Source organism: Polypterus senegalus, chromosome 16 (genome assembly GCF_016835505.1).
Source record: "Polypterus senegalus isolate Bchr_013 chromosome 16, ASM1683550v1, whole genome shotgun sequence".
Classification (NCBI taxonomy): Eukaryota; Metazoa; Chordata; class Cladistia; order Polypteriformes; family Polypteridae; genus Polypterus; species Polypterus senegalus.
The window spans coordinates 80,494,881-80,517,264 of record NC_053169.1 but is presented as its reverse complement, the minus strand read 5'-3'; the positions used below and the strand labels follow the sequence as shown (position 1 = coordinate 80,517,264).

Below are 22,384 nucleotides of genomic sequence, written 5' to 3'. Positions count from 1 at the left end.
GTCTGTAGTCAAGGACTGGTATGTCAGAACACTTTCATCCCTTCATTTATCTATAGCTCTCTGACAGTTACTTAATCCTACTTGTTTAGAACACAATACTAAAAACAATGTCCAGGCCCCCTAAGAAAATCATACATCCAATTAAAAAACAAAATCACAATAGCCTTGAACATCACTACTAATTATTTGTTGGTACAACTGTTTATACCTCAGTCTTTTGGTTGGTCTAATTATAAATTATATAAGCTCTTCCACCCACTTAACTGCTAGGTCATCATTTGTGGTTTTATTCATATGCAGAGCTAGCAAGAATAATTTAGAGGCTCTTGATGGTGGTATGCTTTTATCTTCAACTGAGCAGCAGACAAATGCCATACTGCAAAGACAAAGGCTATGTTTAAAATGCACTTCATGTTAAAAATAAATAAATAAATAACGTGCATTCAGCTAATAGTAAGATACTTCTGAACTACTCTCATATATGGTATTATGTACTCGAAACTAAATACATTCACTATGTCAGTGTACCTTTATTTTTTGACATTCTTCTGATTTTAATAAGGAATCAGCCGTTTTTAAAAGCATTTCAAGTAAAATAGCCCATTACAAAGACACTTAAGTATATAAAAGGTATTACTAACTTAGAAAATGCAAGCAAGCAAATTGAAAAAAGTCAAATGTGTTTATGCAAAGATCATATTACTATAAATAAATATCTGTCTAATTAACAGACTGAGTTAAGAATGTCATTCTTAATAATCTGGCATGCTTTCTGTCTAATTTATATTAAGGAGCTCTGCTCTGGTATATGCCTTATAGTGGACTGCTAGCCTGGCCAAATGGCTGATTCTTTTCCCTGAATAGAGTCAAGTGGGTTCGAGAATATTATGTTATGTCAAGACCTTCTCTCTTCAATGAGTGGGACCACAACCTAATGCCAAAGGCATTGGAACCAAAATAGCATGCCTACATATGTAGAAAAGCTATGCCTCTACAGTTTAAATGATAAATATTGAGATTAAAGTGAATAAAAGTTTTTACTTTGCTTAAGATAGGGTGTGGTCTTGTTATTTGCAAGGCCTGTATTATCCACAATTCTTTTAGGTTGTTTTAAGAATCTGGGCCATAAAATTAGTAAATATTATTTAGGTATACTAGAACTAGAACGGTACAGGAATAATATTACTGTAAAACTAAGAATGTGGAGATGACTGTTTTTAATTTAATCAGCTAAAAATCTGACAAAAATTTAAAGTACTAACTGGGCAAAAATACAAAAGTGAATTAAATCTGCTTACTATATGAAGATGAGTCCAGTTCAGCTTTCAACATCATCATCCCTCAGAAGCTCATAGGGTCTGCTAGGCTACAACACTTCCCTATGCATCTGGAGCCAAGACTTCCTCACAGACAGACCACAGCCGGACAATGTCAGAAACACCCTGTCCAGTACTATCACACTGAACACTGGCAACCCCTAGGGCTGTGTACTCAGCCAAATTCTGTTCACTTTGCTGACTCATGATTTGTACAGCTCTAACACCATCACTAAGTTTGAGGATGACACAAAGGTGATGGGTCTCAACAGCAATGGGGATGCCCCATCTCTGGCCCACTACTACCTGGTAGAAGGGACTGTTGCATCCAGAACGGTTCTGCAACAGCTTCTACCCCTAGCTAGTACACTTGTTATACTTGTTACTACTTTTGCTTTTTTATTATTAGTTGTTGTTATTATTTTTTATTACTATATATATTTAACATTATTACCATCTAGTGACTTACTTATGTATTTATTTACCTATTTATACTGTAGTAGAGTTCTATACATGACTTGGACTTGTCCTGTATTTATGTATATGTTGCATCACAGACCTGAAGAATATTATTTCATGCCACTCTGTATGCTGTAACACTGTGTATGGATGGTATTACAATAAAACTACTTGACTAGGTTAAACTATAAACATCTCAAAATAAATCCTCTTTTCCTTATTTTTGACAAATTTTTCCTTGCACAAAACATTTTCCTAGTAATAAGCAGGTACACCCCGTTGACATTAGTGAAGTGCGGCTTAAATTGAGCTTTACTGAAAGGGAGGATACCAACTGGCTGGCTAGCTAGCTAGTTGTTAGCTGTGGACTGCTGTGAACCAGAGACCACTATCATCATTAACTGAATAATGCAAATTTAGCAATAAGACAAGCAAAATAATCCTTAATTTGAATATGAAAATAAAAATGTGAAAATGTATCTCTCTTAGGCAAGTGTTCAAATATATTTAGCTCTCTGAAGAATTATTAAACATCAATGGTAAAACCTTTAAAAAGTGAAACACTTCGAACCAAGGTTTTTATAAATAAAAAGTGTGACCACATTTATTGATAGTTTTTATACATTACTAAATAGCAGCAAGTTAACTTATTTTACATTATCACTATTAGTGTTTACAGAATCTAGAAAATCATTTATGTCTACACATGCATAAGTACATTTTTTGTAACTGTCTTTTACTTCTACCAGTACTGTACCAAGTCTCCTATTCTGTCAAGGGGAAATACATTATTTAAAAATTAACAACATTGTAAAGCTAAACAAAAAAAATGTCACAATTCAGTTTTCAAATACACTAATCTAAATACTGGTCCAGTAATCTTCTGAGGTTCAGCTATTAACTCTCCTAAAACAAACTACATTTATTTATAGATATTATATTGCTTTTCAAAATACTACCCTCCGATTTACCATTAGCATTAGAATGAACATGAGATTTTAAATTTCAATAGCAGCTTTTAACAAAAAATATAATTAAAACCTGGTACCGAGTAAGGGTGAAAGGGAGAAAAAATAAACAATATTATGAAACACAGCAGGATAAATGTGGTAAATAAAATAGCATTTAACATTAATTCATCTTTTTGTTTTTTGAATGCACTTATCCAATACAGGGTAATGGGAAGCCAAAGCACATCCCAGCAGCATCAGGTACAAGGCAGCATAAAGCAGCCATAGGCCTGGTACGAGTCCATCATAAAACACATTCATGCACAGCTACACTTACACAAATTAGACCTATTTGGAGTCTCCAGTTATATTAGTATTAAAATTTAGTAAATCCTATTTTAGGCTTCTAGCTAAATTAGTGAGGAAAACTCAAGGAAAAAAATCCCATGGCGATCTACAAAGATAATGGTCAAGCTAAACTTTAAATCTAAACCTCCTGAAGTAGTGAGGCAGCAGTGTTTTCACTGCAGCAGGAAACCCTGTCAAATGTTGTTTAGAGTAGAGTACGCTCTTCAGCTTCCTAGATTTCTGCTCTGATTTTACTTTCACCTGGGCTCATTGAAGAACTGTCACATGACCAATTGCTCTATCCTTAAACTCTAATTACACAAGTTGACTTCTAGTGCTAATTTCTATATTATATAGAGTTTTTTTTAATACTTCACTGCAAGCTAGACTAAAGTTAATTTAATCGCGAGCAGTGGGAACACTTCCCACATTCTGTGTAAAAAATCAAATTCAAGAAGTTTATCTAAAGTCAAAAATTACTAACGTGTGAACTTGATTGTCTTCTCCTCTTTGTCTGAATGACGTCCATTTCCACCTTCTCAGCCAATTCCATCTTCCGCTTGTTCCTCCTATATGCTGATAAACTGAACTCTACACGAGGGTGGGGAATAGACATTGAAGGTAGGGTGAAAATTACAGTTTGAAATTTGAAAATTGCAATTTTTGGTTAACTTTTTTTCTTTTCTTTTTTTTTTAACACAATAAAACGTTCACTTCCTCATATCCCAAACCAGGTTTGGTTCTTACATGGACACCAGGGCTAAGAAGGCAGGGTGGAACAGAGATATACAGTATATATTTATGTTATTTGACTGGGGGAAAAAAAAACGTAGTTTACATACCCAGGAGAGGAAGAAGGAAACTATGAAAAAGGATTAATCTGTACAAGATCAATTTTACTTAATGACCTTTAAGAGACAAAGAGTGCTAAAGTGGAAAGGAAAAGCCACCTTAACATTCACTTCACAAAAACAAACATGCAAAAATTAACATCAGTCTCATAAGATCATAGGAAAATCATAAATCACTGGTTTATCCAACTTTACATATGTAAACATTAAAATTCAAACTAAAATAAGCCTACATTTTTAAGCCTTGTAAAGATAACTGCAGTGTGCATTCATTGTGCAATTAATCCCTGTGATTATGCATTTCAGGTACAGAACTATCAAAACTGATACTGTATATAAAAACGAGCTTCATGTTATATTCTAGCTTCATTGTGGTGTCCATCTCAGTACTCATATGCATATCTGGGGTACTAATGTGGTAGAATATAGAATCACTCTCATGCTGGTTTAAACACAAGGTGTTGAATAGTCACGACAATACTACTGCACGCACTTAAAGACCTCAAAAATATGTTTGTCTATGTTTAAATGTGTAATTGTTCAAATATATTATTTGAAAAATGCATTTGGCTTCATTATTTATCCCCATAGAAGCAGACCATTTACTATGTTCAAGATGGCATGAACCACAAAGAACTAGAACATCAAATCAAATGTACTTCAAAATTTAGTTTTGACCAATTAAAATCATAGTGCATGGTGTAAAAGAAAAAATTCCACTAAAGTTTTTTTTAGGAAGACGCAGTTCAAGAACAGTATGCAACAAGTTAAAAGTTTTTTTTCCAGACAACTATCAATTGCCCTAAAAAGAGGTGTTATGCTTCTATAGCTAAACTATCTCTAAATAGTTGTTTGTTTGACATCCTGAGAACTTACCATTCAACTTTACATTTTAATGACCTTCTGTTAGAAAGCATCATAATGATATTATTTCAACATCTGTTCTTCAAACTCCATTAAAACACAATGAAGTAAAAGGCAAATAAAAACAATGAAGAATATGCAGGCATGGTGTGTTTAAAGGCATAACTGTTTTGAAAGGAGGGGCATTTTTAATTTTAAAGCGACTCCATCAAAAAATTTGTTTTGCCTTTTCACATTTTTTTATTAAATATTTTTGTAAACTTGGCTCATATTCTGTGCGCTGGAGCTGGGGAGTCCTCTACAGTGCATCTTGAACCTGAGCCTGGAACAGGGGAGAGTCCCGAGGCTTTGGAAAACATCTTGTATAAACCCAGTCCCAAAGATATCACATCCTAGTGAGCTGAATGACTTCCGGCCAGTCACTCTGATGTCACATGTGATGAAGACCATGGAGTGGCAGCTGCTTCACCACCCCAGGCCAGTTGTAATAATACCAGGATGTAATAATGAGTTAGTTAGGTATATAAACACTAAAAATAGACTTGTGGTGGCTCAAATGCTTCCATAAACATCAGATTCCACTTTAAGTGATGAATGAATTGCAACAACAGATGTCCTATTGTTAATTGTTGGTTGTGGAAGTTCTATTGTTTATTGTACCTTAAATTTCTTAAAAATTTTAAAAAGATGAAACCGATTATGCATTCATGCACTGTATGCATAATGTATCAACACACCATGACTAGGGAGATCATTTCCCCTTTCATTAATTTCTACATAATTTGAGTTGCTTGCAATTTTTTTTACTTTAATAAATATCATGTAACTTGCCCTCTATATATTAAAAAAGCAGGAGGAATGATCTACACTGACAAGGACCAAGCAACCCGAAGAACATCCACATGAGCCGCTTCTAGGGGCAGCATATCAAGCAGAAGCTGATGCATAAATCTGCAGGTAATTCACGGTTTTGTTATCAGAAGTGGGTACCAACAGGTACAAGACAAAAATACACAAGTTGAAGCATCCATCAGAAAAATTTGAAACAGTAAACTAAATCGTAGGTGAAGTTGCAATGAAAATTTCCCTGTTTTAAGTCAAAGAAGTTGCTAAATATTTTTATTAGAATTCTTGAAGTTTCAAAACATTGTACAGTGTGTTGTATTTGAAATATCTCAATGAAAATTGAATTTTTCCAACAAATTTTCTTGAAGAATTATTGCGACAAATTTCATCAAAATCAGTCCTCTGACAGACAAATTGTTTCATGTGGACAACCAGACATGACGACAGAAGTGCTTTCCACAATATAAATAACTTTACTATCATTATCATTGTTTTTTTTTTTTTTTTGCTTTGAGCTATACATAACCCTAAACAATTTCAACACTGCCTTTATTAAATATCATGTTGAGCTTAGTTATCATTCGTAAAGGAACCTTAAAATATATAATATTTGATAAATATGACTAGTAAAATTAGTCAAAACATTGAGCTAAATAGTGTCAAGTGTTATTTTTATGCTGTGTACAATAAGCACACATAAAAGGCTCTTTATATCTAAAATCACAATATAGTAGTAATTATAGAAGAACAGGGTAGTATCAATTATACGAAATTTCTGTTACAAAACAGGTTATTTGTAAAAGTACATTCATATTTACCAGTCATCATACTTTTATATTTTAATTTAATCTTAATAATATACTACTGCACTTAATGACATATTAACTTTAGTCACTTTTGTATATGTACAAGCTATCTAGTTAAATTTTTAAATTTCCTCTCAAGGTTATTAATGTTTATCTAATTTAATCTAAATAAACAAAATACTATTGCATTAGCAAAAGTATAACAGATTTGTGCAGTGTGTAACCTTAAATGTAAAGCTAACCATATAGAGTCACTGCATTTTTCTTGGCTACTCCTTTGTTTAGAAGCAACCTTTTTTAAATTAAGCAACCATTTTGGAAAAGAAAAAAAAACACTATTTAAGAAAACATATTTTTCACTGCTTTGGAAGAGCATTACTGCTGTACAGTAATTTCTCATTTTATATAGTGTTATTCTGGTGGCATCTTCTATTATGGCATGGAACCATAACAGTACAGGGTGTATGCTTTAAAATTGACAATAATGAATGCAAATAAGCACCTGAAAAGAAATTAAAGGGTAACAATACCCACCACCAACCCACATCCTCACCGCCAAGTGTATGACCTACACATTTGAAGTTAAAACTTAAGGTAGGCGCAATCAATGCACAAAGTTGCTGTAACTGACTGCAAAACCACAACAATGTTGGCTATTTAAAATATGGTATGCTTAAAATTCATACAGCATTACTGCATTAATGTAGGTATTCTTTAACAACGATGAAACAAAGATGAAATGATAAAAATATTTAAAATAAAGTATGAGGGCAAGCTGTTATGAAAAAAAATAAACCCATTAATTGAAGGATATTCATGCAATTTTACAACATGCTCTCAACACACCATTGCCTGTTTGTGCTGTTTTTCTAATGGCCGTATATGACACTCTTCAATTTAGTGGTTGAGAAAGCAGAGTTGAAAAATTAAGACGTGTGGTAATAAACATTCAGCATACGGACAAATTATAAAATTGAACCTGTGAAAACTCATTTCATTTTGCAAGACCCAGTGATGGTAAATGCATTTAATAATGTGATCTTTATATTTAGGAAGAGAGTGCTGTCTGACATTAAGTTTCTCTTTTGATATTTTTTTTTCAAACTAGCACCGAGTGCGCTGTGCAGCCACACTTTTATTTCTTTATTTAGATTTAATTGGACCAATCAATTAACATTTAAAATGCATTAAATAGACTGCACATCAAAATCGTAACAGAGGAAGAACTATTAATAGACTTAAGTGTAATGCTGTGTATAAACATGTAAACTGTTAAAATATAATACAAATTAAAGTTAACCTTCACTTACATTATAGTAAATGCAACAATACTGGGATTAAGCTGTCCCCGTGATGTGTATTAAACTGAACATCTGTATGTTAGCCAAAGTGATTGAGGCTTTTGGTGCAGACTTGAAGATAATTTTCTATGTGCCATCTTCACATCAGACTAAACATTTGTCTTACTTTTCACTAATGTGCTATGGTATAAAGCAAAGGCTATGTGGTTTTTAATCCTGTTTAAGCGTTAAATGCAAGACCAAACTGTGACCAATTGATAATTCAGACTTTCAGTTTGGCTGGATATACAGGTATAATTGTTGGCTTTTTTGTTGTAGGTATCATTTTCTACTTATTTTCATTTTCAAACTAAAATGAGGTATGTTTTCAGCCTGTATTAGATGAATAATGAAAAATGTAAATAAAAAAAGAATATGTCCCAATTAAGCAGTCCTGTAGCATTGTATAAATTGTCACCAAACAGAAAAACACATCAAATACACATTTAGAACCTTACATTTCAACTTTATAATTTTGCAATGTTGAATATGCAAGTGATAACTCAATTATGCCAAAATAAAATAAAATACTAAGATAAAGAAGTTTTGGTAACATTAACCTAGATAATGCATACCCTCTATTTGTAAAGGCCTTACACTTACAGCCCAAAATCATTCAGGATTAGATTAATTGGCAATTCAAACTGGCCTGGTATGAGTGCATTGATGTAGAAGGTATCTTTTAATTAAACTGAGCTCTTTTCAGGGTTGGTTCATGCAGTATGATAAGTGCTGCTAGGATAGACTTTGTTTCCCTGTGACCCTTATGAATGGATTAAGTGTAAGGCATGACTAGTTTTAGCATAGCAGAATCAGAAATTTTACAATACAGCACACCAACATTAAAGCTTGATTCAAAGCATGGATGAGTTGTCATTATGCTGTAGGGCTATTTTACTGCCTCAGGGACTGAACTGCTCCAAACTTGCACCAATAAATTTATATTAGCCTTGCCAAACGTATGCAACAAGTGGACTTTTGCTTTAGTGACCTCTGCAGATGATGCCTTTGTGCCCATTCGTATCCCACAGCCAAATTACAGAGCCTCCTGATAATTTGCCAATTTCCCTTATCACTTGTGCTCAACAAACAAATCTTAAACGAGCATTGGCTATCTTTCTGCTGTAGAGGCTCTTCAGACTTCACATCCCCAACCTCTTTTTATACGAAGGAATTAATTCTCCACAGAAGAATGTACAGAACACAAGCAACCATTAGCATAATAAACCATGACAAACCACTGGTCTTTGTGCCCATTCACACCTAAGCTTTTTTCAAGCGTTTTAGCACATACTAGTACACTCCCAAATTACTTGTAAGGTTATTTGCTATAACCATATTTTCAATGACACTATTCACACCTAGCAGAGAGCAATTTTCCAGTATTTTCAGCAAAATGCTTGTTGCATTGAAATTAATGGTAATGTCTGTAAAATGCTGAGAGCTTTTTTTACAGGACGTCACTGCCTCCTCCTCAATGAACCAGAACTGAAGCAACTCATTGAATCTACAAAAGGAAAAAAAAAAACACTGGTATCATAATGTACATGTGTGCTTTGGTTATCTACCGACACCTATTGAGGAAGAGGTTAGATGTGCAAATAGCTTCTAACCAAGAGAGAAGAAGTTAACAAAAGTTACAGGTGCACATTTAGTTTTAATTTAGTTGAAAGTTAGTACATTTAGAACAGATATTTTAACATAAAGAATACAAGTTCTGCATGAGGAATAATTGGTGTTAATAAATGTGCTTATCTGTGGATAAGCTTTAATACTGATAACTCGTACTAGTAATGTGTCTTACTAATATTTGTCTTGTCCTTGATATGCTGTGAAGTAAATAACAACCATGCTTTTTTACCATCCCCAACCTGAGACCATGGTTATTAACACTGGCTGCTGTACCACCAGAACACACAGTTTCAAAATATCTACATCAAAATATATAATTACAGAATTAATACTGAACAATCAATTTATTGATGGGTTTGTTACTGGATTGCTCACTGCACACACTTTTATAAATTGGCTGTGTGACTGAGCCCTGCAAAGGGCTGTTGTAAAGTCCAGCATGTTTGCTTAACTTACACCCAGTGCTGCTTCAATAATCATGAGCTCCCTAAGACCCTAAACTGGCCAGATTAAATTGATCTCTCAGTACATACAATATTAAATGTATATGAATATACAGTAACCTCTGTTCAATTCTTGTCATTTTGATTACACACTACACTGGCTATCACTGGGTGACTAGATCATGCATGTGCACAGTGTTGCACTAACAACAGCGGGCCTATTTTTTTGTTAAAATAATGCATTTTTTGAGTAGTGGGAATAAGCTTGCATAAATACAATAAAAACACTATCACATATCACTGTATTTACACACTTATGATACCCATGTGTAATCCTGGTATTTTTTCAGGATGCTGCCCAAAGTTCTTCATAGAGACCCTAGAAATGACTACTAGACTCACTCTGCTATAGAACAGGGTGAACCCAATATCTGCACTTATCAAAACTGACAATGCCTCCTTTTTGGCACTGTGATCATTAGGATTAAAAAGCACAAAAGTCATAAAAGAGGACTTTGCCTTTCAACAAAAAAAGGTAAAAGAAAATTATGTCAACCATATTCTCACTGCAAAAAGTTTCTTTGATACCGCTTCAAGAAACCATGAAAAACGCCAAACACAAGTTGGAAATTTACAAAGCTCAAGTGTGAATGGACCCTCAAAGCATGGCCAGCAAATAATGATCAATGAACAACTCGAATCCAGTGTTAATTTTGACAATATAATTTGATTTAGTTTTAGTCTTCTGAATAAATTGCATTTTAATTTTACTCACATATTAGTTATTTAATTATTACTTTTAGTCAACTAAAAAAATACATTTTAGTTCAGAAAAAGTAAATCAGTTTTAGTCAGCTAAAAGTAAAAGTAAATGAATCAGTTAAAATCAGATGGATACCTTGTTTTGCATATCAATATGCACAGAAAACATACTGTACCTCTAAGCTATTAGACTAACATGTACAGGAATGAGCCAAACCACATGTAGTGAATATTGAACATAAAATGAAGAGTAGGTGTAGAAATGATTAACTCCAAAAGATCCTGGTCAGATAATGGCCGCTCTGGTCTGTCATCACAGCTTTCTGGCCTTCAACATGCATTAGTTATGCTGCTATAAGATTTTACCAAAAAAGGCTAGACCAAGCAGCACACATTTAATTTCAACACAGGGTTTATAAAGAATAAGATCATGATGGACTATCTGATTTATCTGACCATGTGCACATTTTAAATTTGTTCTTGGATCTTTTTTTCCAGCAACTGAAAAATACTGATTACAATTATACTTAAAATAAAAATATAAACATTGTTATATTGGAATGTTGAATTATCCATCCATTTTCCAACCCGTTGAATCTGAACACAGGGTCACGGGGGTCTGCTGGAGCCAATCCCAGCGAACACAGGGCGCAAGGCAGGAACCAATCCTGGGCAGGGCGCCAACCCACCGCAGGACACACACAGCCACACCCACACTAGGGCCAATTTAGAATCGCCAATCCACCTAACCTGCATGTCTTTGGACTGTGGGAGGAAACCGGAGTACCCGGAGGAAATCCACGCAGGGAGAACATGCAAACTCCACGCAGGGAGGACCCGGGAAGCGAACCCGGGTCTCCAAACTGCGAGGCAGCAGCGCTACCACTGCGCCACCGTGCCGCCCAATGTTGAATTAGTGAATTTCAAAATAGCAGAGGTAATTTACATTTAAAAAAAATGATAAAATCTGTTTTTGTAACAAAACACTTAAAAAAAAAAAACATTTGCTGTTTTAAGACTTATATTTACATCATTAGCACAGTAAAACTTACTAAAGAGTAACATTTAATAAATGAGTATCTTATTTTAAATTGATTCAATAATTCAGAACTCTTGTAAAAGAGCCTTTGCTGTCTGACATGAATGATCAGACTTTTTTATTGCTTAGCTTGTGTGTAAATCCAGAATAACAAAAGTTACCTGTAGTCAGTTAATCCAAACTGAGAGACTGCATTACAATCATGAACATACCATTCTAATTTATGACATACATGCTTTTGCTATATTCTTCACATTTTAGGAGTTATTCTCATAAACATTAATTTGCCCTCAAAAACCAAACACCACAAATTTAATGTTTGCATATTCGTATTCAGGAATGAAGCAGTGCAGTTTTGCCTTACTGTACATATCGTATTCATTGGGCGATGTACTTCAAGCACTGAGATCCTAAATACATTTCATGTTAGTATTAATAAATGGAACAGCCTAATTCATCTGTGATGTATACAAGCCAAATATTCACTTTTTAATCACTACAAATGACTGTGCCCGTATGTGTAAGTGGATGCGTTCCTTTATCAGGACTGTGTAGGACACTGTATTAAAAGCGATTAATCCACCCGTCATTTTATCTGCTGTACCAAATGCATGACATTACAAGCTAAACAGTTACATCTCACATCTGAGGCCGAGCGCATCTGATTGCTCTCTCCAAGCTGCACAAATCTGTTTCTTAAGCAACTCGTAATTAGGATAAAACTGGCAATAACAACATCCTTTGCGTCTGTGTAATGGCTCTTTTTTCCCCCCACCATTAATAATCATGTTTTCCCAATTCATACTTGACACATTTGTATCAGCAGGGTGAATGACAGCCAGATGTAATGGTATTGACGTTGGGGAAGTCGCCACCTAAATAGCATTACATACCTTGGCATTAGCCCCAGGATGGTGCGCCTCTAGAAACTTTTCAGGTTTGTGGTGTTCTTTCCTGTGAGCTTCATTCCACACGTTTACACTGGGTTTTATTTTTGTCAGCATTGTAATTAAAGTTTGTCCATATATCCAACAAGTTTTTTGCCCAAAAATCACATTGGCCGTCATAGCGTCGCTTAGTAGAGCAGGGTTCCGGCTAATGTGATTTTCTGATGGTGCCCAAGCAAGTGTTATACACTTAAAAGTGTGCATACAAGTTTTTCAAATTGTACCACTGCATTCATGCTCGTTATTTGGTGGCAGACCATGTCATGTTTGCCAGAGATGTGCAAAAAGCTTAAATTTCGCTCATTGTCCAGCTGTCTGTTTGTAACATTTTCATTTAGTTTATTTTTCATCAACTATGATTTTAAAAACATTTGTCTAGGATTTAGTCATTGATGGTGCATTTAAGTTTATGTTACATTCTCGTCACAGAAAAAAAGTTGACAAGTGTTATTCATCTTAGCTTTTAATCAACAAAATTACCAGTGCTCAGGATGTCTTTTTATCAGCACATCCAAAGAATACGGCCTCAGATCAGTTGATTTAACTATGAAGTCTATAAATTACCCCTGGCTCATAGTATTTTGGCATAAGATACAATTATGGGCAACCTTTTGTAAGAACATGGTGCTTGTTTTAGACAATACATGACTAGCACAGAAACCAAATATTTCACATACTTGGCACATATAAAATTATGTACATACTGTAGTTAAAAAGTATTAAAAATATGTATCTGTATGTATCTTACTTTATTTATTTTGAGTTATCAATGTGTACTGTATTAATAAGTGCCAATTTACATAATCAGGCAAGAACACTGTAATGTCATGTGAAAAAGAAAGTAGACCCTGTTTGAGTTCTTTAGTTTTACATATCAGAACATAATAAAAAAATCTGGTCTTTACCACCTAGGTTCTAAAATTAGGTTTATTATGTGTAAAACAACACACAACAGATTCCACCATGTCATCATTTATTTAACAAAAATGAAGCCAAAATGGAGAAGCCATGTGTGAAAAACTAAGTACGCTCTAAGATTCAATAGCTTGTAGATCCACCTTTAGCAGCAATAACTTGAAGTAATTGTTTTCTGTATGATTTCATCAGTCTCTCAAATTATTGTGGAGGAATTTTGGACCACTGTTCTTTACAACGTTGCTCAGTTCATTGAGGTTTGCAGGCATTTGCTCTCTTAAGGTCCCACCACTGCATTTTAATTGGGTTGAGATCTGGATTTTGACTGGGCTATTGCGACACCTTGATTCTTTTATTTTTCAGCAATTCTCCTGTACATTTGCTGGTGTGCTTGAGATCATTATCCTGTTGCATGGCCCAATTTTGTCCAAGCTTTAGCTGTCAGACAAATGATCTTACATTTGACTCTAGAATACTTGGGTATATAGAGGAGTTCATGTTCGACTTAATGACTGCAAGGTGCCCAGGTCCTGTGACTGCAAAACAAGCCCAAATCACCACCTCCTTCACCATCACCCATGACAGGTGGTATAAGGGGTTTGTGTTGATTTTCTTTTTTTAGTTATCATTAAATGTTGCACTACTCATTAAGGCCAAAATGTCCACTTTGGTTTTGTCTATCCAAAGGAAATTGTTCTAGAAGGTTTGTGGGTTTTTTTTCAGATGCAGCTTTGCAAGCCTAAAAGCTGTGCTGCCATGTTCTTTTAAATGAGGAGAGGCTTTCTCCTGGCAACCCTTTCAAACAAGTCACACTCATCCAGTCTTTTTCTAATTGTATTGTCAAGAACTTTACCAATTAACATGCTAACTAAGGCATGTAGAATCTGAGATTTAGTTCTTGGGTGTTTTGCAGTTTCTCTGAGCATTGCAAAGTCTGAACATGGGATGAATTTGCTGGGACATCCACTCCTGGGAAGACTGGAAACTAACATGAATGTTTTCCACTTGTGAAAAACATTTTCACTGTGTGGACATCAAATTTTGGAAAAGGCCTTATAACCCTTCCCAGATTGATGGGCAGCGGCAAGTGCTTCTCCAAGATCATTTCTGATGTCTTTTCTCCTTGGCATTGTGTTAACACACACCTGAATGCTCAAGATCAATAAACTGCTAAAGCCTCGCTTTTATAATGCTGACGATCAATTAATCAAGTGCTTTTGATTAGCAGCACCTGGCTGCTACTTATCCTCTTAATTTCAATGGAAGCAGTAAAGAGGTGCTTAATTTTTCACACACTGCATCTGCACTTTAGTTAATTTTTGTAAAATAAACAATAACAATTTGACACTGCGTCATGTTTTGTTGTTCATCATCTGAGGTTGTATTCACCTAATTTTAGGACCTCCTAAGGACCAGGGGGCTCATGTATAAACAGTGCATACGCACAAAAAGTTGCGTATGAACGTTTCCACGCTCAAATCGCAATGTATAAAACCTAAACTTTGCGTAAAGCCACACACATTTCCACAGTACCGCATAACATGTTGTACGCAAGTTCTCCACTCGGTTTTGCAGACTGGCAGCACCCAGCATCAAAGCAGTGCTACTGTTCCTATTTGGTTACCCTTTCTTTTTCAGAACACATATCCCTGACGTGGCTTTATAAATACGCTGAAATTAACCACATATTTTTTATTAGTTTAATGCATCTGATTGTAATTAACCAGTAACAATATAATGGTCCACGGAATGGTCAAACTATTCTAAATACAGTTTAGCTTTGGTTACTCTCATTGTACCTTTTTCTTCTTCCCGTTAGGGGTTGCCACAGCGGATCATCTTTTTCCATATTACTCTCACTGCACCACTCACAGTATTTATATCACTGTATCTGAGTGGGGAATCACAGCTGTACAGAAGCTGAGAAAGAGAATTATAGGTAAACAGCATCAAGCACACACTGCCTCAGCCATGCTGTCTATTGAACGGCTCTCACACGGCAAATGTTTGAAAGCCTGTACGGACCTCGCTGTTCAGAAACAGTTTCATCCCAAGAACTATAAACACAATCAATCAGTCCATCAAGTGCTCCTTGTAGAATTACTTCACTGTAAACTTGCAATACAGTTATAATATTGCACAACCTGAACCACTTTATAAAGCGTGTATTTACATATGATGACGATATCATTTTAAGATGAAATGCAGCAAAATATGTTTATTATATTATACAGATAAAACTTCATTTAAATAATCTATATTGCTAATAATTAAACATGCCAGGACACAGTGCCACAGTGCTAGCTAGGAGCTTGTGCTCCGTTCACGGATTGTTCCTGCCTCGCGCTATATTCTTGCTTGTGCTGGCACGACAAGGGAAGGATAGATGGATAGAAAAATTAAACACGTACTACGAAGATGGTTCAATGTTTCTTAAAAGTTTTGAAGAACCGGCGTTCTAAGCTCACAGATGGCTTAACTTCTATTACAGAGCTGATTGTGTGGCGATTGGGTATTTGGAGAAAGAAAAGTAAGGACAGAAATTAGAGGTTAGTACGTTTGAAAGAGACAGTACTGCTACAATAAAGTATTTCATCGAAGGTCATGCATGGCACAGCAAGCATCTTGCGTGAAACATGAACAATCACTGCGCCACTGTGTTCCCATGTTTAATAACACGATTTAACTCCTATCATCATGAAAATATCACGTATACATCTCTGTATGTTAATTATTCAGAGAGCTGTAATATCACAAATGTAATGGATTCTGTGTCCTGTCAGAGGAAGAGAAAGCCCAGAAGCACATAGTGATTCACACACATAGAGCACATAGAAGATCAAATACAAAATAAAGCATTTAACGTGATACTTTAGTTACAATGGGATTTGAGAAACTAGTAAATTAAACGATTTTAAGAAGTTTATGATGTTCTACTTTAATGACAAAATAAACTACGCGATTAAAGCGGAAATCTTGAGATTAATGTTGACATTTCATGCTTTTTTCCCCACTGTGTGCCTATTTTTTTTCTCTGTACCCTAATAAGCTTTTATATGACACTCAGACGGTGGGCTACGACTCGCCTTTTCACGGTGACTTTGATATCTCTGTTATTCGATCAACTTCCTTTTGTTGTTTGTACCACTGTTTAAACCAACAAATAGTACGTTTTTCCTTGCCTCCATATGGTATTCACTGAAATTCTTATATTTTCCCATTGTCTTTTCACAGAAGGCTGAGCTTAAGGGCTATTTATATTGCTTTGCATATTCAAAGAGGCATAATTCTGGGAGTAGTTGGGGAGGGACAGCAGGCGTGTGCACGTGTAGCGGAAGAACGTGGAAGTTTGCGTATGCACAGATTTATGCATCTGGATTATTCTGTGCGTATGCACATTCCCGCTTTTGTGCTTACGCCATGTTGTAGTGTGAGTTCTAGGCACGCCGTTATACATGAGGCCCCTGATGATTTTTTATTATGTCCTGATAAGTAAAACCTTACCATTGAAAGAGGGTGTACTTTCTTTTCATTTAGTTTTCAAAACTTCATTAATCAAGAAAGATACATGTCATTTTATGAACAGCTAAGTAATAGTACACCACAATACTGAGCCTGATAATGCACATGGCTGAGTACTCACTGGTAGTCATTTTGTCAAGAGAGCATGGTGGAATCCCATGGTCCAGGGCCCATTGATATGCTCCTCTTCCCACTAAAAAACTTTCAAAAATGCATCGTTCAGTTATTCATTGTAATTTATTTGTAACTAATGTAAATCATTTTAAAACCAAATCTCTTACCATATACTATATGAAAAACAACTATAAACAGTACACTTTTTAAAGTATATATGAATAAAGAAATATTGAGGTAGTAATTTACCAAGATCAATAATTAAACACCCTTATAACGAAGCGCAGCAACATCAGTAAAAAAAATCATACAAATGACTATCATACAAGTATAGAATACCTTTCAAAATATTAAAAGACAGTATAAAACAAAAGAGAAAAACCTGTCCTGTAATACTTACAAAGTACATTAACAGAAACTTTCTTCTACACTTCATAATGCAGCAAAGACCAAAAACATGTTATAGCACTCCCTGGACATTCAGATCTTATTCCCTTCATTTTGAACTCCCTACTTAAATTATTATGTGCTTATCTGTCTTACATTTACACAGTAGCCTAAGAAAATTCACAAAGGCTTAATACAATGATCTGGAATGAAGATTTAGCATATCAGAATCCAAATTCTTCACATCGCTTTTCCTTTATTTAATATGTAGTTGGGTTTAATAAATTGGACTTCAAATAAAAACTAAAGAAACACTGCCTAGATATACCATAAAACTAATCATTTTATTAGCCATGTGGAAAAACAAAAAGATTGATCAAGTTTTATAATTAGGAAGATGATCACCTAATTAAAGTGCAAAATTTCTTTGTATCCTACAATCATAAAATGTCCATTGGATCCAAAACAGAGACCCATTATTTTCTACCCCTGGTATAGATGAGTAAAAAATGTTATTAAAAAAAAAAAATCACATTTTTTGTGAACAACCTTAACCTCAAACTGAAAAAACTGAAAGAATTCAAAAGTTTACTGTAGTAAATTTATTTTGGGGGAAAAAAAAATCATTCATCAGCAACATACAAAACTATTTTTAAAAAAACCACACGTGTCACAATTATTGGCACCCTTGCATTTAATACCTTGTATAACCACCCTTTGCCAATAAAACAGTAATGAGTCTTCTCTTATAACATTTTATAAGGCTGGAGAAATAACAGCTGGAAATCTGAGACCATTCCTTTTTACAGAATTTCTCTAGATAATCCAAGGTCCGAGGTCTTCTCCTGCACACTCTGCTCAAACAAGAATGCCTTAACTTGCTTTGCTTTTATGAAAACAGTGATGTAAATGGCTAAGGCTGAACTTTTTAGTATCTTGCTCTCCAGAAAGAGTTTTTCAGTGTCAAAAGGCGTGTTCAGCAAATTACATACTACATAATTTAAGCAAATAAAAAGTTTCAAGAACAAAACAATTGGGTATTCACTTAAATGTCCAGAAAGAAAGAGAAAAAGTAAACAGCATAAACACATCTTGCTTTATAAATAGTGCCGAACAAATCAAATTCAAACATAAAACTCCAGGAGAATTGATTTAAAAAAAAAAAAAAACTCATTACCAAGGAGGAATTCTGCCAGCTGACAGCTTCCCTTTCTGAGCTTCGCTCAAGAGTCGATTTGCAACCAAAACTGGATTCTTTATTCCTAAACATAGAATGAAACACATAAGAAGAAAGTTCATAAGCACACCACAGGAAAGGACATCTCTGAACATTTGAGATATTTTATTTTTGACAATTTCAGGTAGGTGTAGAGAAGCATGCTCAAAATTACATACAGGTGGAGAAATGAATATAACATACAGTATAAAGAAATAGATTGGTTCCATTGTATGCCTGTTTTTTTAATTAGTTTAACTGTGCAGTCTTTTGCAGACTGGCAAAAAATGTTAATTTAATATATTAAGTTAACCAGTCTTTTGGCTTTGCAATTCTTAGCTAGGAAAATGGAAACACAAAGATATGTTAAGTCTGCAAATGGATAGAAATTCATTAACCTGTGAGGGAGGCACAACCATCTTTAATCCTACTTTTCACTAATTGGATTTCAATCTTGAACTGTAGTATTTCTACATTGTAAAGATTTAACAGATTCCAATTTATTGAAAAAGGTAAGCTGTTTAATCACACAAATTAAAATTACTTTTAAATAATACATACTTTTTAACTTCTCCTTGTTCAGTAGTTTTATACATTTCTGTGATTCAGAAATACTTTTTTGCCTCTTTTTTTTTTTTTTTAAAAGAATAGCCTGGCAAAATCTTTACAATGTTTTAGTAACAATGGCATGTTTTAAGTAGTAATTTAGATTTTTTTCATGAGTTCCACAGGTTAAAGGGGGTTTGGAAAGCTTTTTGGGTTTTTTTTTCCCATTTTCTGGGTAGGCCATTGTGTGGAAAGGTTTCCTTATCAAGTTTCAAAATAATATCCGTTAGTTATTACTCTCTTTTAACCTGACTGTTAAAATTTCCTATCCTTAATTGCTTCTTTTTTTATATGCTACAGAATTCTGGTTTTAATTGTTTCTTGTTTTTTCATTTCAGCTAACCTGATTGTTTGGGCACCCAACACTTAAATGCTTCTTTTTGTCCTAAGTTGCTACAGTATGTTTTAAGTGCTTGTTCTTTTTACCAGTTGCCAATTAATAATGAGAGGCAATTGGCAAAGAAACCAGCAGTTCACCAGCTAAATCAGTAGTTTTCAAGTGCAGTCCTTGGGGCACATTCTAGCTACAGATTTCTCAAAATATGTTCTGCTTTTAAATGGACTCCTAACTTAAATACAGTGCTATGTAAAAGTTAGGGAAGCCCTGATAAAAATCACTGTATCAATTTATAACTTTCTAAGCTTTTGAGGCAGCAACTTCATTTTAACATATTTTATATATAATAGAAACAGCAAGATTTCAGTAGTGAAATATTTTATTGGACCAACAGAACCAATTTAATGTGCAATTAAACAAAAATAGGCAGGTGGATAAATTTGGGTGCCCCAAATGAATAATTCCATCAATATTTAGTACAGCATCCATTTGCTGAAATAACAGCCTGTAGATGCATCCTATAGCCACTGACAAGTCCCTGAATTTTCCATACAAAATGCCTCCTGTTCAGTCAAGTTTGATGTCTTCCAACCGTGAATAGCCAGTTCAGGTCTGGGGACTGGGATGGCCGTTCTAAAACATACTTGTGTCTCTGTATGAATTCCTTGGTAGTTTTTGAATGGAGCTTTGGATTATTGTCATGCTGAAACCTCCAACCCTGATGCAACTGACTCTTGAACATTCTTGTCAAGAATCAGCTGATACTGGCAGGTATTCATGTGGCCCTCAGCTTTAACAAGGTTTCCAGTACCTGTGCTAGCCACACAGCCTCATTACATGATGGGCCCTCCACCAAATTTTACAGTAGGCAGCAAGTTCTTCTACTGGAATGCTGTGTTTTTTTTTTCACCATGCTTAGCGCCTCTGGTTGTGACCAAATAACTCTACCTTAGTCTCATCTGTCCAGAGCATTTTTTTCCAAAGTATTCCTGGCTTGTCAAATGCACTTCTTCATAGCTCATGTGACTCATCTTGTGGTGACAACTCAGAAAAGGCTTTTTGCACATATCCCTTCCACCAAGCTGTTCCTGGTGCAAAGTGCGCTGGAGTGTGGAACGATGTACAATGACACCATCAGCAGGCAGATGTTCTTTTAGCTCTCTGAAGGTGGTCTGTGACCATTCTAACCAGCCTTCGGCTGAGCATTTCAGATATTTTTCTTGGCCCTACCACATTTTTCCTTCAAAAGGATTGTTCCTGTGGCCTTCCATTTCCTAACTACATTTCTGACTGTGGAGACGGACAGTCTAAACCTTTATGATAATTTCTTGTAGTTCTTCTTTCAGCTACTCCCATTAGGGGTTGCCACAGCAGATCATCTTCTTCCATAACTTTCTGTCCTCTGCATCTTGTTCTGTTACCCATATCACCTGCATGTCCTCTCACCACATCCATAAACCTTCTCTTAGGCCTTCCTCTTTTTCCTCTTGCCTGGCAGGTCTATCCTTAGCATTCTTCTCCCAATATACTCAGCATCTCTCCTCTGCAGATGTCCAAACCAAAGCAATCTCGCCTCTCTGACTTGAACTGTCTCCCAACTATCTAATCTGAGCTGACCTTCTAATGTACTCATTTCTAATACTATCCATCCTCATCACACCCAATGCAAATCTTAGCATCTTTAACTCTGCCACCTCCAGCTCTGTCTCCTGCTTTTTACATTTTATTATACAATGCTACACTGAGAATTTCAGTCAGATAAACATCACTTTGTTTACATTTCTCTTATGATGACAGAGAAAATTATCATGCAACCTCAGAAGGGTGCCCAAGCTTTTACATAGCACTGTAAGTAAGCTTATAAATACCAGTTTCTATATTTTGATATCAATTCACAAATTGTAAAACTGGGTTTGCTAAATTTTCAATTTTTATTAAGCAAGAATTTATATTTTAAGAATTTGAAAATATCTGTGTTCTCCCCGTACTATTTTTTTTCCCTGAGATAAATGTTTTCATTTTGCATTTTGAAAGCTGAATTGAAGTTTGACTTTCATTTATGTGTTTTATTAAAATCTTTGAGTAAAATGTTTCTTTTTTTATTCTTAAGTTCATTACACCACCACTTTTGAATTTTAGTAAGTAATTAAATGGTTGCTAGGTTGTATTACATGAGTGCTAGTGACCATGTCACAGGAGGCACAGCGATTCCCATTATGAAGACCTGCTTATAAATTACAGGACATCACCATCAGCACTTTGTCCAAGAATATGGATTTGTACTGAAAATAAAATATGAAAAGACCAACTAATTGAATAATGAGATCACTGACAGGGAAATTGGTTAGAACAAAACTGTAGCAACACTGGGAATTCAAAAATTAACTAGAGAAAAACATATTAAACTGGGTCCCATTATTAAAATAAATGTGGAAATTGTAGCACAGAACTATGCTAGTACATATTTATATATGTATATACTTATATATATATTTATATATATATATATATATATATATATATATATATATATATATATATATATATATATATATATATATACACACACTACAGTGCCACTGATACATATGAAACATGTTTTCTTTTACATTTTTCCATATACAGTATTGCTTATATTTTTGACAATGTCTTTTTAATAAAAAGAAAAAGTTAATTAACTCTGT

The 22,384-nt window shown here is 34.7% G+C and overlaps 1 protein-coding gene across 5 annotated transcripts in view; it reads right to left on the bottom strand.

The window, feature by feature from the left end:
- Positions 1-22,384, bottom strand: part of tasp1 (taspase, threonine aspartase, 1) — a 158,997-nt gene that overhangs the window by 112,219 nt on the left and 24,394 nt on the right. For all 5 annotated transcript variants that reach the window (XR_005630844.1, XR_005630845.1, XR_005630846.1 and 2 more), the window contains exons 6-8: positions 18,719-18,803; positions 17,162-17,241; positions 3,558-3,664 (exon numbers count right to left, since the gene is read on the bottom strand). Coding sequence is in view for 2 of the 5 variants with exons in the window: in XM_039738087.1 (XP_039594021.1) it covers positions 3,558-3,664; positions 17,162-17,241; positions 18,719-18,803 (272 nt within the window). In the remaining 3 variants the exon portion in view is untranslated. The remainder of the gene's footprint in view (positions 1-3,557; positions 3,665-17,161; positions 17,242-18,718; positions 18,804-22,384) is intronic.